Below are 17535 nucleotides of genomic sequence, written 5' to 3' on the forward strand. Positions count from 1 at the left end.
CTCAACCAACCTATAAGCTCAGCCTCAAACTGGTCAAAACGATTTGCGTGCTGGGGGCTGAGATGCAGCAGTGAAGAGGAGGCTCTGTCCCTACCCTTGTCCCGTCTGCCTTACCTGGTTCTTCTTTATCATTTCATGAGGTGTTAGGACCCTCCCCACACAAAACGCCCCAGTATATGTTGTAGATAAATCCACAGTCTTCACCAGCCTTTCCCATACTTACACTGAACACATCATACAGTAGAAGGGCCTAACCAAAACACACTACTGCTGCATTCCGACTTAACATAAAATCAGATACTCTTAAATGCTTGAGGATTTCTTTCTTCACCACAAATCTTAAATCTTTCAGCTGTATAGGGCCCACATTCTAGGGATAATTTTCATGCCTGAATAAACCATCCATCACTTCTAAAAACTAGCGTTGAATTATGTGTAAATACATATTATTGCTTGTAAGTACATATTATTTTTGGCTAATTAAAAACTCCAGGAGTTGGTGATGGACAGGGAGGCCTGGCGTACTGTGATTCATGGGGTCGCAAAGAGTCGGACACGACTGAGCGACTGAACTGAAATATAATTTGGAAGACATGACAAGCTTACTCCACCTTACTAAAAGCAGCAGCTCTGTTTTCATTTATCTGTAAATGATTCATTTCTAGATTTCTTATGTATTATATATTGTCTTCCTATCATGTTCCTATACTGCTGCTGCTGCTGCTAAGTCACTTCAGTCGTGTCTGACTCTATGTGACCCCACAGACGGCAGCCCACCAGGCTCCCCCGTCCCTGGGATTCTCCAGGCAAGAACACTGGAGTGGGTTGCCATTTCCTTCTCCAATGCATGAAAGTGAAAAGTGAAAGTGAAGTCGCTCAGTCGTGTCCGACTCTTCGAGACCCCATGGACTGCAGCCTACCAGGCTCCTCGGCCCATGGGATTTTCCAGGCAAGAGTACTGGAGTGGGGTGCCATTGCCTTCTCCGGTTCCTATACTAGTGTACTACAATTCAGAAGAAAAAAATACTCAAAAAACCAGCTAGCTTTTTTTGGATGAAACTGTTCTAAAGATATGGAACTTCACCATTAATGAGTCACAAGTGGCCAGAGAAGTAAAGATCCTTATTCATCTCAAGTAGGAGAATGCTGGTGAATACTGCCTAAGGCACAAAACTGGTAAATGGGCAAATTTTCACTAACCTGAGTAGTCAAATTGCAGCAGATGGTGAGATCTGCAGGGAAATAAATGCAAGGTTAGAAAAGCAAGAAAAGCACAGACACCACTGAAAAAAATCTGAAAAAAGTGGGGATAAAGTGATGGTGAGAGGACATCTACTCACTCATGTAATAACCACAGGAGAATTGAGGACTGCAGTTAGAGGATGTAAGTAGTGAATGAGGTATCTGCAGAAAAAGCAATGCTTGGGTCCTGTGCAAGAATTTTTCATTTCTAACATACAGATTTTAATATAATACATCAGATAAAAATAAGTTGAATGAAAAAATTCATTGACTGTTGGCTGGCCTTAAAGACAGAAACTAGAGAATTTCCATGCCATAGGCTTCCTGCGGGCAACAGGAAGCCATCTCGTTTTTCTGTCTTCTAAATACCTACTGCTGCCCTTCACCCAGAAGAATGCACCTACCAGCACCTCCTCAAAGGGGTTGTTGCTGATTTACACACTGAGGTCACGTCCCACCGCCACCTTCCATCTCATTTTACTGCCTTCAAAGAAAATATCACTATTTGAAAACTACCTTGTTTATTCACGAGGTTACTGTTTACTGAGCTCCCTGAGAGTAGAGACTACAGCCCTTCTCAGCACTGCAATCCCACATCTGAAGGCACCCGCAGGCGCCCGGTGAGTATCTATCAGGTATGCACTTGAATCCGCTCAATTTGAATCTGCAAACTGAGTCGTAATTCCTGAGAGGGAATTACACATGCGAGAAAATACAGCAGTGACAAAGGAATAACTCACCCTAACTCTACCCTAGTAACATCCCTGCCACTTACTGTGAAACTCTGCGCAAAAGAAAACCTCTCTTTTGGTCCAGGTTCTTATCTATTAGTAGGAGAGACCAGTATCAATGCTGCTTTCCTCATAAAAGGCTGCTGTGAGAGTTGAATCAGAAAATATATCTGTGAAGTGAATTCCTTCATATTCTTTAGGGAAGTCCACTGGGATGGGAATGAATGAATGAAATGAAATGGAAATAAATGAACAACAAAACATTTCCAGACCACATAACAGGGAAAAAATTTAGCAGGTGTGTATGTGTGTGTGTGTGTAGATCAGCACACAGTAAATTCTGTTATTTAAATCAATACACTATAAAAAGAAATATTCTTGTCGTCAAGGAAATCTTGTAAGCATGCTTTTGAATGAAAAAACAAAAATTACTTAAATTAGAAAATCTTGGTGAAAAATCTTGATTATTTTTTATTCTGCAAAGTACCAAAACATTCTGCATAGCTAATAAATGTCAAAGTAACAATAAAGATAATCAGAATAATAAACCCAAATCAAGAATAAAAAGGAGGGAGGGAGGGAAGGCAAAAATGAAATTTAACCCCTAGTATTTAAACTTTATTGTTTAGCATCCAGGCTAAAAACAAAATTAAAATGTCAACTCTGCCTCTTTTATCTGGTTATAGTGCCAGAAGACTGAGATAGGGCAACTCTTCAGGTTATATAATCCCGATGGAAATAATTTTTAAAATGTTTCCAAAACTCTGCAATCACCATCCCAGGGCTGAGGACATGTAATGGGCCTCCAGGCCTTTCTCCTGTCAGAACCTTACAAGAAACAGATAAACAAGGCAGGTGAGGTCAGCTCAGCTGCCCAGACCTGGCCCCATATACAGTAACCTCTGGTTTAGATGAATTCTGCTATGAACCCTGCATTCTCGGGGCTTAGCCACTCAATAACTGTAACTTTGAGCTCTAAATATATCCATGAGAGAAAGATGACAAAACCAGTACAATCGCTGCTGGCAACTCTGAATACCTGGACTGTGTCAAAATGGTGAGGTGACCTCCAGACTGGGAAAGGAACCCCATAAACTGACGAGGGTTGTGTTAGATAAGCCAACTTCATTCCTCTAATGATTCAGTTTCCACTACATACACATTTCAGGCTAGGATAAGCTTCCATTCATTTTCCGTGGATATTCTTGCATGTAATGGTGCCAGGTTCTACCATTTTTGTAACTATGTGACTTTTGGCAAGCAACTTAACCTTTCTGTGTCTTAACTACTTTACCAGTTTTTTTTTAAGTACCATTAAATGACCTGTACACTCCATTCAACTCCTAATTTACTATCATACTTTTTTTTTAAAGGCATCTAAATATTTATATTTTACTTCAAAGCCACACATTTAAGAAGACCAGGCTCAAGCCTCAAGCTCAAGGCTGCACCAGGCACCAGCCTTACAACCCTGAGCAAGTTGTCTTAATAACCCCAAGTCCAGCTCCTCTCCTGCTAAATGGAATCTGATCCTGCCCATCTTGTAGGGTGGCTCTGAGGCTCCAGCAAGAGATAATACTTGTGGGATAGTCTTAGAAAGTAAATGTTAATAAAAGTGTGGGATATAAAAATACTATGTTTAAAAGAAACTTAGGAGTTAAAATAAACCCTCGTGTGGCTGTGATGACTGGGCATACAGGATGCTAAACCATGCTCTGAAGATTGAACGCTGCAGTTGTTCTGGCCTTTTACTCTGACAATACATCAGTTCAACTTGACATGGATGCAGACACAGCTGGGTTACATAACTGCACGTCAGCTGTCCATGTTTGCAATTCTGCCTCCACACTAACTACAGTTAAATGAGCTTTTCTCCAGTTTGTTATGAGGCAATATAAACTTTCTGATGATAAGTGAGTTGCCAAAAGGTAGAGGAGTGAAAAAACTAGATACAGATAATGGGGCTGGAAAGCAAAGGGGAAAAGGGACAGTGGCATCTGGGGGCGGATACGTAAGAGACCGGCACTCCTCAAACTTTCTTTGGATCTAGAGACGCTTCCCTACATCATGAATACGTAAGTTACCTTCTCCCTCGATACTCTGTAATCACTGGAGTTAGTGTCTGTGAGGGCTTTTCCAAAGAGATGTCCCAGAACCTAGAGAGAAGGTTAAACTAGCAGAAGGTACTCTCAATTGATCAGACAATTCTCTCCACCCACCAGAGCCACCTGGTAAATGCAGGGCGAAAGGCAACGTCCAGGTTTACCCTCATACCTTTAAGAGTCTTCAAATTAATATTTCTATTGTGTTAATTCTCTATCATAACAATTTATTTTCTAGTTGACAGAAAAATCAGGATAGGACCCCTTATCAGCTAAATTTAGGTTCCTCAAACTTGAAAAAATTTTGATATTAATCCGACGAGTTGACGGATAAAGCAAATATCCCTATTACAGTTAAATTTTGACATTTTTCTAGAGAATATTATATTTTGACAAATAAAACATGAGACAATTAAACACAAAGACCTGGCGAAATTTACAAATTAACAAGACAGAAAAACAGATACAGAGGATAAACTAGTGGTTATCACTGGGGAGAGGAAAGGGGTGAGGGGCAAAACAGGGAATACGGTATGAAGAGGTACGCACTATTATGCTTAAGTAAGCTACAAGGACATATTTTACAGCATGGGGACTAAAGCCAGTATCTTATAACAACTTTAAATATCTTACAATAAATTTTATTATAGATTTATAAATGAATTTATATAGATTTATAATAAATTTATATAATTTTTTAAATCTATAAAAATATTGAATCACTATGTTGCATACCTGAAACTAATATAATATTGTAAATCAACTATACTTCAATTAAAAAAAAACAAGAAAAAACATTATAGATATGGCGAGGGGACAAGAGAAGGAACAGTTTCTCCAATGCTTTTAGGGCCTTCTCAGGAAACTTCAGTGTCTTAGGACACTTCAGCAGGCTTCCCAAGTGGCACTAGTAGGAAAAAAAACCTGCCTGCCAATGCAGGAGACATGAGAGACCCAGGTTTGACCCCTGGGTTAGGAAGATCCCCTGGAGGAGGGCATGGCAACCCACTCCAGCATTCTTGCCTGGAGAATCACATGGACAGAGGAGCCTGGGGAGCTACGGTCCATAGGGTCGCAAAGAGTTGGACAAGACTGGAGTGACTTAGCACACACACACACGGGACACGTAAAGATCTATCAGGGTCTTCAGAGTTTATATGTAACTCTAAAATTCAAGCAATTTGTTTCTTCGCATTTTCCTATAATAGTACTCTGTTACCAATCAAATACATTTGTACATTTTACTATAGATTTGTACATTTGTCCATTTTTTTCTTCGGCTATGCTTAATGTTTACTGTATAAAACCAAACTGAGCAAGAAACTATGCATATTTCATGTTCCACTTGATATTCTCATATTCACAACGTCCTAGAGACCAAAAGAGGAGACACAGGGGCTGAGAGAGCAGTTCCATGACACCCTGTCATTCACATCAGCCCATTTGCTCAGAGTCCTCTCCACGGCTGTGCAGCGTGCTCTGAGTGCCTGGATGGTCCAGCCCTGCTTCTGTGCTTAGTTCTGATAGAACGGGGGGAAACATGCAAAAGCCAAAGAAAATCCTGGTCCCGGCCCAGTGCGGCTGACGGCAGGCAGCACCCCACCTCTCAGGTGATCCGAAGAGAGAACAGACAACTCTACGAAAAGAACACGAGACTCAGAGTCTGAGACCCACGTTCAAATCCCAGCTCTGAGCAAACTCAGTGCTTGACCCTGACTAAGCATAGCTTATTTAGCAAAGTCGCTTCCTTGGCTCCAAGTATATAATTGTTTATGACATTTGTTACCCTCACCCTTGTGATGGTTATGTGAAATTTTGTGGAGATGCTTGGCACATGACAGATTCTTGACAAATGTCACCTGAATCTCCGTTTGAGGAAGCCACAAAGAGACAAGAACATGTCTGCTGTTCCTATTTACACGGCTCAGCACCCTGAGCTCTACCCTGGGGCGATATTCCTGCTGTGACTACAACGTGGCCAGTGGTAACCTGGCCAGTGAAGTCTAACAGGTGCATTCCACTACTGAGCCATGGAGCACCTGGCATTAATCAAAGCCATAAAATATCTCCTGAGGTTTTACATGCCCCATTGATTGGCTTGTTTGCCTACAGATTTCATTCTAATTTAAAAACACAACTTGTTTGTTCCCAATTACAATTGGACTTGGTATCCACTGAATTGCCCTGTCAGCAGGCAAATAATGGTGCCTTTAATCATAGTCTCAGATAAGTGGGATATTCGTACCAGATCAGAATTTCTTTTGAGGACAATTACTATCTGCCACAAAACTGACACATCTTATAGAGTTTTTTGAAAATGAGCTAATAAACACAAATTTCAACACACGAGTCAGTCATCTCTCTGATACAGAAACTATGTGGGTCAAAGCTTAAAACCTAAAACTTCACTGCCGTATGTTCTGGAGTCAAAGAACCCAAGTGCTGCTTTTCAAGGCGAGTAGTGGTGGAGAGATGTAAAAGCAATAAAAACTAAGTCATCACTCTCAAACTGCGGATGGGACGTTCTATGCCACTGAGAAGAGCTGCATCGCTGTTGCCAGTTGCAGCATTTACCAGGCATCCGACTGATGCAGCCCTGTGGTCAGTGCTCTGGGCCTGTATCCCCATTCTGTTCTCACTCACACCACCCAGGCTCTGCAAGATTTTCAGCTGCTATGCAGGAGAGCAGACACCAACTGTCTAGCTTTCCTTATTAATGGGGACGGCCATTCCATCCCTCCACACACTCACAACAGTGACAGAGACACACAAATTTCTTCCATTTATAAATTTTCAATTTCAACATGTATATATGGCTATAGGTCAAAAGCAAAACGCATCAACTCTTTTCTCCATCAACAGATGGCATTAGTGGTACTTTTAAGTCTGACGTCTGCTGAGTTTGAGCTTGTTGATTAACTGTGGAGTGGGTATGAATACCATCATGTCATATAGGTATAACATGTGAAACATCATTTTAGTATCATAGCAGAGAATTTTAAAGATCAAAATGAAAAGAAGATGAACAGTGCTTATATAGTGTCCCTTTTGATTAATCCATAAGACATTTAGTCATTCAACAAATATTTGAGCACCCACTGCTATGTTAGGCACTGTGCTAGGTGCTCGGGTTCATTCATTGAACAAGGTATAGAAGGACTCTTGGTTGGCCTTGACATTTACATTCTAACAGAGGTATACACACAGAGAACAAACAATCAGCATCACAATGAAGTTATATAACACATTAGAAGGTATGACAAAGAAATAGCAGTGTGAGAGTCTGGGAGTGTGTGGAGGGGAAATGGATGAAGGGAGTTTAACCAGGTGGTCAGGGCAAGCCTCCTTAAAAGTGAACAGGAAAGACAGCGGAGTGTTGAGAGCAGAGTGTGTGAGGGGATGGGCCAGATGAGATGGAGACAGGAGGGGACAGGCCACGGAGGACTCTGAGTGAAGGGAAGTTAGGCGCTCAAAATAGCCTGGAGTTAAAACTCCCCTCTGGGTCCTCCCCACCATTCTCTACAAAACAAAGAACTCTCTCACCCGAAGAAAAAAATGGACATTAAGATTGATTATGCCCAGATCCCGGCTGGTCCCAGCCTCTGGCCGATCTCCAGAATTCCTTGCCCCAGCTGTTTAAGATATAACTAATCTGAACAACCTTGGAGAAGAAGAGGCCCCCTTAAGACAGCAGATTTCCACATATATGCCTATATATACTTAACTCTTTTCTTGGGTTAGTGCAGCAACTCACTAATCTGACTGCTGCCCCTTCTTGCCTCATTAAAAGTGATTTGTTCTTGTAAAGTGCCAGTCTAGTTCTTTCTCCGAACCTCGCTTTCTCTAATTTCCTTACCCTACATTGAGAGCCACCAGAAGGACATTAGTTTTTACTCTCAGAGCAATAGGGAGCCACTAAAAGATTTTGAGAGACTTATGTTGAAAGAACACCTGAGGTTTCTGCATACAGACTGCAGCAGGGCAAGGAAGGAAGTGGGGAGATCAGATAGGAGTCTATTACATAGTGATCCAGGCTAGGGGTGATGCTGGCCCAGTCAGAGGAATAGTAATGATGATGTTGAGAAGTGGACAGATTCTAAATATATCTTGAAAGGAGAACCACCAAGATTTCTGGTCTGGATCAGGAGTATGGTGTGAAAGAAAGAGGCGCCAAGGATGCCTCCAAGGTTTGGGGCCTGATGGAATTGCCATTTCCTGAGATAAGGAACGCTGAGGGCAGAACAGGTTTGGAGGACAGGGGATAACCTTCAGGGCTCTTCATGTTAAATCTGAAACATCCAGCAGTCCTCCAAGTGGAGATATTAAGTAAGCAGTTGGCTATAAAAGTTTGGTAAAGAATTCAATAAAGGGGTTTAGACTAAATTAATATAAATTTTGAGCCACTGGCATATACATGATACCTGAACTTAGGAAATTAGATGAAATCATCATTTGGAATTAATACAGGAAAAGATCAAGAGGCAAGTCCTTTGATATTCAGAGTCAGGGTGAAAAAGAAGGAACCAGAAGAAACTATTAATAAGAGGAATGATGGAGAGGTAGGAGGAAAACTAAAAGCATGTTTCTGGAAGCTAGTGAAAAAAAACTGAAGACAAAGAAGCCATAAAAACTTAATCCAAGTGACCTACAAAGGATTAATCTCAAAAATATACAAACAGCTCATGCAGCTCAAATAAAAAGAGCAAATAACCCAATCTAAAAACTGGCAGAAGATCCAAACAGACATTTCTCCAAAGAAATATTAATATACAAATGGCCAAGAGGCACACGAAAAACGCTCAACATCATTAATTATCAGAGAAATGCAGACCAAGACTATAATGACGTGTCACATCACACCAGTCAGAATGGCCATTATCAAAAAGCTACAAACAATAAATGCTGGAGAGGGTGTGTAGAAAAGGGAACCCTCTGGCACTGTTTGTGGGAATGTAAATTTGTACAGCCACTATGGAGAACAGTATGGAGGCTCCTTAAGAAACTAAAATAGAATTACCATATGATCCAGCAATCCCACTCCTGGGCATGTAACCAGAGAAAAACATCCTCCAAAAGGATACTGCACCTCAATGTTCTTAGCAGCATTGTTTACAATAGCCAGGACATGGAAGCAACCCCAATGTCCATCGACAGAGGAGTGGATAAAGAAGATGTGGGACTTACATACAATGGAATATTACTCAGTCATCAAAAAGAATGAAATAATGCCACTGGCAGCGACATGGGTGGACCCAGAGTGTCATAATGACTGAAGTAAGTCAGACAAAGAAAGACAGATATCATGTCACAGAATCTAAAGAAAATTACACAAATAAACTTATTTACAAGACAAAAATGGACTCACAGACTTAAAAGAATGAACTTATAGTTACCAGAGAGGAAACACAGGAAACACAGCAGGGAAGGGGTAGCAAGGGAGTGGGGGACTGACATTAAAATGGACAACCAACGAGGACCTGCTAACTAGCAACACGGAACTCTGCTCAATGTCAGTGGCGGGCTGGGTGGGAGAGGAGCTCGGGGGAGAATGGATACAGTGTATGTGTGGCTGAGTCCCTCTGCTGTTCACCTGAAACCACTGTGACATGGTTAATCGGCAGTACTCCAAGACAAAATAAAAAGCTAAAAAAAAATAAAAAACAAGACAAAATGGATAACCAACAGTGACACAGGGACCTCTGCTCAATATTATGTAACAATCTAAATGGGAAAAGAATTTGAAAAAGAATAGATACATGTATAACTGAACCACTTTGCTGTACACCTAAAAAACCAACACAACATTGATTATCAACTATACTCCAATACAAAATAAAAAGTTAAAAAAAAAAACCTTAACCTAGAAAACAGAACAAAACAACTCTCAGGAAAAAAAGGGCAATTCAGAAAAACTAAAGCAGCTGTTAATGGGAATGGTTATTTGGAAAGTTACAGCTCATCAAAATTAATATATAAGATTTGTACCCTTACTCTATTTCTGTAATTTTCTATCTATGAGATATGGGATGTTTACTAAACTTGTTATGATATTCATTTCAAGATGTATACGATTCAAATGATTATGCTGTATACCTTAAACTTAAGACATGCTGTAGGACAATCATATCTCAATAAAACTAGAAGAAAAAAGATTCATACCCTCACAATAGAGATTACAACTGGGAAGGCTTAAAAGAATCATTTGACCCCTTCTAGGAAGCAACATGATTCTTCATTTTTAAAAGTCAACTACTAAAAGAAAACTTTCAACCTTGCTCTGAGAGTAAGAATGCCACAAAGCATACATATTTTCTCTCAAATCATCACACATAGTCTAACAAGCAAGTGACCTTAGAATTTTTAACATAACCATGAAAGCACTCATTGTATTTCTGAATCCTTCAAAAGAGACCTAGATAGAGAAATTAGTTCCCTAATTAAAGATGTAGTTTTAACAGCAAAGCTCATGATTAAGGACCAATTCCAATCCTATGAAGCTTTTACTAACCACTTTTCCAAAAAGATACCATCTTTCTCCTTTGACTTGTCCACTAAAATCACACAATTCACCATCATGTCATCTTAAATTTGAATAACTCTCATTTTTATACCAGAACTGGAGAGATGCTTTACATACATTTTTTTGTCATCCTTACAACAAGGATTTATCCCTATTTTATAGATGTTGAAACTGATGGTTAGAGTCTGTTACCTAAGGTTACCCAAGTATAAAGGGACAAAACCAGCATCTGTTTTACTAACTATGCAGTACTGCCTCTTGCATGAAAGTATGACACTAATAATTGCCAGTCACTGTGTCTTGTGACCCTGGACGAGTTTTTATACCTCTCAGTGCCTCATTCATGAAATGCGGATGATACTCTACAGGTGCTGCACTGTGGTGAAGATTATATAAGGTAATGCCTGTAAAATTCCTTTATAAACTACAATGGTCGGTATTACTACTCAGAGTAGATTTTATGTTCCTTCAGCACAGGTTCTTATGCCTTACAGGCATTTTCCCTTCAACATTCAACATGAATTGAACACCATCTTACCAGTCCTTGTAACGACTTCAGACACCTTTTCCCCCCTCTAAGGAGGGAGGTGGTATCCCATTGCATGAAATCTGGATTGAGTATCGAATATCCCTAATCCTAACCTTAAACTACAACACAGTGACAAACTCAGCGTGCTCATCAAACAGGAGATTTAAACCACCTGCCCAGCATGTAACTGGTATTTCCTCTCCACCATGGCCTTAGTGCCATAAGAGTTCGAAAGGGAGAAAAATCCCAAATGAAAAAGTATCACATTTTGTAAGAAAACATGCCTGGAAGGAGGGACAGCAGAATAAGGCCTGGTTTGTTATCTGAGTTAACAGAGACCTTGTTGTTCTGTGTACAATCTGATTTACAGCTTCCTGATGACAGTAGTAACTGTAACACTGTCTAACTCATTACTCATTATGAAATTTCATCTACTTTAAGAAAAAGACCAATAACATATTTATGGAAGTTCTTAGGGAACACTCACTCCCTCTTCAATACAATGCAGGTTTCCAGTGGTATATCTGGGGACGGGAGCTGGTGTACACCAGAGGAAGACCATGCCAGGTGTGTTCTCCAGGTAAACACAGCAGGAGGCAACCAGCCCCTGCTCTGCCATGATTCTGGGGAAGCTGCTCAAAATCTTTGTTAATGATGGATCTGCTTTCCAGCCTGTAAATCATGAGCTAATATTATTTATTCTGCCTACCTCACAAGTTTACTGTGAAAGGTCAAATGAAATAATATATGTAAATTAATTTACAAATTACATTACTAGAAGTTACCAGAAATAACTAGATAATCAACTACCACTTGCCCTTTGGTAAACGTCAGGTACTAGCGACTTAGCAGCAGCAGCAGCAAAGTTGAGATATTGATTTCTCTAAGGGTTTTCACGTTGTAATAACAAACGGAATTTTTTTATAAAAAATCTACTCATCTTTGAAAAGGACACGACAAATGTTTTCTTAGCCACAGACTTCATATGTGATAGGTGTGACATACCAGGTCATTTTACCTAGTAACTCAGGCTCTGCAAAATGCCTCATGGTTCAGAGTCCTAAAAGCTAGTCCTCTCCTTGTCTCCCCATTAATCACCCCAGCTGCCTCCTTAAAACCTCTGGCAAAAAGAGAATAGGAGAATTAAGAATTCAAATTGTCTTAGATCCACAAAGGACTGATGATGTCATTTAGTAGCTGACCCCTTGACCCCAGTAATTCTCTGAACTACACTGCCAAATTGCGCCAGAATTTTAACTAAAGAAAATTGCACAAGCATCCAAAAGTAGACTGAAAGCTAGAAAAACTCCAAATCACACAGTATACACATAAAAGAAAAACTTATCCTAGTACCATTTTTGTTTATCATTTATCAACTATGTTGAACTATAAATACATTTTCAGTCATAACAACAAGAATAAAGGAAGAAACATAATAATAAGCACTTCTGAGCAAATTTTGCCAGGGGCAAATACTTTAGACACTGCTTACTCTTATTATGAAGAGGTTGAAATTTGCCTTTGCAATATAAATAAGCAATATAAAGTGCTCGAGGACGTGAAATCCTAATTTCCTATGAAACCCTTGCTCTCTCTTGTTATGTGGAACTTGCTAACATCTCTCAAATAATCCTCCAAATGGAATTCCCATTTTTTCAGAAGTATCTCACAAGTAGACAAAGTGCTTCTTTGTGTCCAAGTCACTGGCTTTTACTATTTACCTAATTTTTTCACCCCTTTGTTGAAAAATAATTTATTGGTGTTGACAAAATCATTGCACCGTCTTTGTCCCTGATTATGATTAATAAGCCATTTGAACAAAAAGGGACCTGTCAGCTTTTTTGTATAGATGACATTTGTTCCAACATTTTAGTGTTCTTAAAAAAAAAAAACAAAGTTGGTTTTATTTGTGTAGGTTTGGTGATCTGTTAAATACCAAAGCATACCATGAAACATATTCTCTGTGTAATGATCGGATGACTGTGCTGACCTTGTCTTAGGAGACCTTGACTTTCAAGAGTCCCTGAATTACAACCAGGAAAGCATTTAAGGCCAACTTCAATCTGAGCTCTCTTGCTCTTCTGAGAAGCTTTTCTGTATGAAATAATAATACCCGTTACCAGCAAAGCCAGAGCGGCGTACTCACCAAGTGAACATAAGGCACAAAGTACCCAAAAAGTGCAAGTGGGATTCCAACGGCCCACACCGCGTATGCTGTCACCTTGAAGATGGCAAAATTGAAGATTTTTTTTGGAGGACTGAACTTTCTCCTGGAAAAGAGGGAGAGTCTGTTGCCTCCTTTGGTTGTACCGTCTTTATCTTTGGCACTGGAAGCAAAAGGTCGGTAAGTGAAGCCAGCCAGAAAGAGGACAAACACGAAGATGCAGAGGACCCTGAGGGTGTGGAAGAGGCCCACGCTGTCAGTCAGAACCCTCAAAAGGAAAGGCAGCAAAATTGTGAAGATGCTGCTGCCAGCGGTGACGATGCCGTTCACCAGTCCAAGGCGCTTCTTGAAATAGTGTCCCAAAATGACCAAGGAAGGCTGGTAGGCGAAGGAGCAGCCACAGGCAAATATGATCCCATAGGTCAGGTACAGAGGCTCAATGGAGCTGTGCGAAGATGAAAAAGATGTAGAGCAGCTTTCATTATTTTCATCATGTGCTTGGAAGAATAAAGCCTTACGGTCAAAGGGGGTTTCAGTTAATCAACATATTTTCTACAAATAAAAATTAACCAAAAAGAGGTTAAAATCTTAATAAGAATACAACATTACAATATTTTAATTTCATCTGAACAGATAATAAAAAACGCCTTAATATGTGAAAAATGATCAATAAGGTCCTCAGTGATTTGATCCCTGCTCCTCTTTCTATTGACTTTCAGGCGAACCACGCAGCACTGGATAAAAACTGTGATGCTCCCAACTTAGAAATAAACAGCGGTGCCAGGAGGGGCCCCAGTGACACTGACAATCATTAAACTACCTAAGAAACACCTAGTCTCAATAAAAGCTTTTAAAAAGGAGAATTGAACTATGAAAACTCTTTTCCTTAATGGAATTTTCCCAGGGACTTATTAATCAGCAATGTACTCAAAGAGAAGGCCACGTTTGATATTTTCTCCCCAGGCTTATGCGAGGAACGTTCGCACGGACAGGCAGTTGTGCGTCTGCTGCATTTTGCTGGCCTAAGGGCTGCAGACCAACCTTCGCCCTGTGCTGCACTGTTCTCAGTGTTGTGCAAGATAATGAGAAATCATATTCTGATCGCAGGACTGCTAAATGAAGTGCATTCACTACTGATCCCAGTCTGTAAGCTTCAGGGCCAGGCAAGTCTCAGCAAAAATAATCAAAGGTTAAGAATTCTATATTTAACCAAATACTTAATTACACACTTCTGATGAAAGTCAAGGAACATAGGGAATTCCCTGGCAGTCCAGTGGTTAGGACTCAGCACTCTCACTGCCAAGAGCCTGGGTTCGATCCCCGGTCAGGGAACTAAGATCCCACAAGCTGCACAGTGCAACAACAACAAAAAAAGAAAATGAACAAAAGAAAAGAGAGGGCTGAAGCAAGAGGAGGCTGCAAAGTGGAGGAAATGTTTTAAAAAAAGAAAGTAAAGGAACACAGCATTACATTCTTTGAAACAAGGAGTAAAAGAATGCTGAAGTGTTTTTTCTTTTGAAAATTCAGAAGGCTGTGTATCAGTAGTAAAGGCAAGCTCTTTATTAGAAACTAAGGTAGATAAAGTTGGTTAATAATTAAATTTTGAACAATAATTGTAGCTAGCAATATGCTGAGGTAATCACAAGGAACTCTAGAATCTGATAAAATTAAGGTAGGCTTGCAGTCCTCTCACTCTGAGATGCCCCTTCCCCGTCTATTAATCTACGTAAAAACCATCTTCAAATCAGGTTCAAGAGCCAGTCCCTAATTCTCCCAAATTAATCTTACCTAACTCTGATCACTCTTTACTAAAATCTCACTCTTATTCAATAAACATATTTAACAGCTACTATGTTCCAGATACTTGGTGAAAAAAACACTTTAAGTGTGGTTATGCCCTACTTCTAGTCTGCTTAGTGAAACAAGACACCTACCTGAAATAACAAGAATGTAAAACAAAATATAAATAATATTTCACTCATTCTGCATCAGTCTTTTCACATTCAGTATTTTTCCAGATAACTGCAACAAATTTCTTAAGGTGCCAATTTACTTTTATTTAATAATTTTAAAGGAAAAATCTAAATACGTTTTTCTCTGCCTTCTTCAAAGTGTATGTTAAAAATAGTATTGACAGCACAGTATTGTCATAAACAATGACAATATCTATAATTACACTACATTATTGTAAAGCTGTCAGTTGGAAAACCAGAGAGCCATGGATATAAATAGAGACATTCTTTTGCACACCATTTAAATACGGAGTGCTGGGTAAGGTTAGCCTTGGAATCTCTCCTACAGGGTAAAATACATCAGCTTTGTGATGGCATTTTCACTGCTGCTGGAACCTTCTTCACTTCTAATTTTCACTTTAGTAACAGATGGTTCAAATTGTTGAAGTTTGACAACTGAGTAAGTGCCGTGTAAATCAGTAAGATAGCAAGAATGTGTGGGAAAAGTATTCAAAGAAGAGACACTGACGCAGCACCCTGGAATTGCTACAGAAGGCTTTCTTAAGAAGGGAGAATTTGAACTAGACGAAAAGAAGGTCAGTCCACCGTTCAACATATGTGGTAAGGTAAAGATCCCTTCAAGGGGTGGGGATGGGGGAGGAAGAGAGAGAAAAAGAACTAGGTCACCACATAAAATACATTTTATAATTTTTTTTCTCAGTGGTCAAAGAAGTTTGAGAAACATTGCTTGCTGTAAGTTGGTCTGTGTATATGAATTTTGTCTACCAAACTAGGTAATAAGTTACATGAGTTTTTTATCTCTTCGTTTCTCTCTCCACCAAAGCCTGAGTGTTAATACTTCAGCAAATGCTAAGGTCACTGACAATGGGCATCTGGAGGCTTCCAGGCCATGCAGGGGTCTGATGAGGCAGTAAGAGCACAATACTGTATTAGAGATAAAGAAGAACTAAAAGTAAATGATCTCACAGAATTACCTAAGTAGAATCTTATCCCAAACAAAACTGGTTCTTTATTTCTTTAAAAAACAACTTTAGAAGACAAGAACAAAGGCAACTTTAAAGGTGGAATACTTATTTTCTAATGAGAAATAAAAATAATTGTTTAGAATCCAAATAAAATGTCTAAGGTGAAAGAAAGGCTCACTTTAGAGTTGAGGAAGGGGTATGTGTGGGGAGAGTGAGGGTAAAATCAGTAAACCACGGATTCTGTTGATTCTAAATACTTAAAAATAAGCAGGGTGGGACTCCCCTGGTGATCCAGAGATTAAGGACTCCGAGTTTTCACACAGGGGCCTGGTTCAATCCCTGGTTGGAAGCTAAGCTTCCTCGTGCTGTGTGGTGTGGCCAAAATAAAGATCGAAGAAATAAATAAACAGGGCAATGGCCAATGAACACATGAAAAGATGCTCAAGATCATTAATTAACAGAGAAATGCAAATTAAAACTACTATGAGGTATCTCCCTCACAGCAGTCAGGATGGCCAGCATCAGAAAATCTACCAACAATAAATGCTGGAGATAATGTGGAGGAAAGGGAACCCTCCTATACTGTTAGCGGGAATGTGAACTTATACAGCCATTAGTGAGAACAATATGAAAAAACTAGGAATAAATCTACCATATGACCTAGCAACTCCACTACTGGGCATATACCCTGAGAAAATCACAATCAAAAATGACACGTGTTCCCCAGTGTTGACAGCAGCACTGTTTACAGTAGCCAGGACAGGGAAGCAACCCAGACGTCCACCGACAGAGGAGTGGATAAGGAAGACACGGTGCATACACACAATGCAACGTTACTCAGCCATAAAAAGGAACGGATTTAAGTCAGTTCTAGTGCGGAAAGGTTGAGGACAGGAGGAGAAGGGGACGACAGAGGATGAGATGGCTGGATGGCAACACTGACTCAATGGACATGGGTTTGGGTGGACCCCAGGAGTTGGTGATGGACAAGGAGGCCTGGCGTGCTGCGGTTCATGGGGTTGCAAAGAGTCAGACACGACTGAGCGACTGAACTGAGTGAGTAAGGTAGATGAACCTCTAGTTATACAGACTGAAATAAGTCAGAAAGAGAAAAACAAATAAAGTACATTAACCATATATATGGAATCTAGAAAAATGATATTGATGCAGCTATTTTCAGGGAAGGAATGGAGACACAAATGTAGAGAATGGACTTGTGGGCACAGTGGGGAGGGAGACGGTGGGATGAATGGAGAAAGTAGCAGCAACAGACAGAAACTCTTAGGTGAAAGATGGACAGCTGGTGAGA

The 17535-nt window shown here is 40.0% G+C and overlaps 1 protein-coding gene and 1 non-coding gene across 2 annotated transcripts in view; one reads left to right on the forward strand and one right to left on the reverse strand.

The window, feature by feature from the left end:
- The window catches only part of SLC16A10 (solute carrier family 16 member 10), a 112395-nt gene that overhangs the window by 22105 nt on the left and 72755 nt on the right, over positions 1–17535 (reverse strand). The window contains exon 3 of the mRNA NM_001192847.1: positions 13271–13733. Coding sequence (NP_001179776.1) covers positions 13271–13733 — 463 coding nt within the window. The remainder of the gene's footprint in view (positions 1–13270; positions 13734–17535) is intronic.
- Positions 14548–14620, forward strand: TRNAE-CUC (transfer RNA glutamic acid (anticodon CUC)). Its single transcript has one exon. It is a non-coding gene; the product is annotated as a tRNA-Glu (tRNA).

Source organism: Bos taurus, chromosome 9 (genome assembly GCF_002263795.3).
Source record: "Bos taurus isolate L1 Dominette 01449 registration number 42190680 breed Hereford chromosome 9, ARS-UCD2.0, whole genome shotgun sequence".
Lineage (NCBI taxonomy): Eukaryota > Metazoa > Chordata > Mammalia > Artiodactyla > Bovidae > Bos > Bos taurus.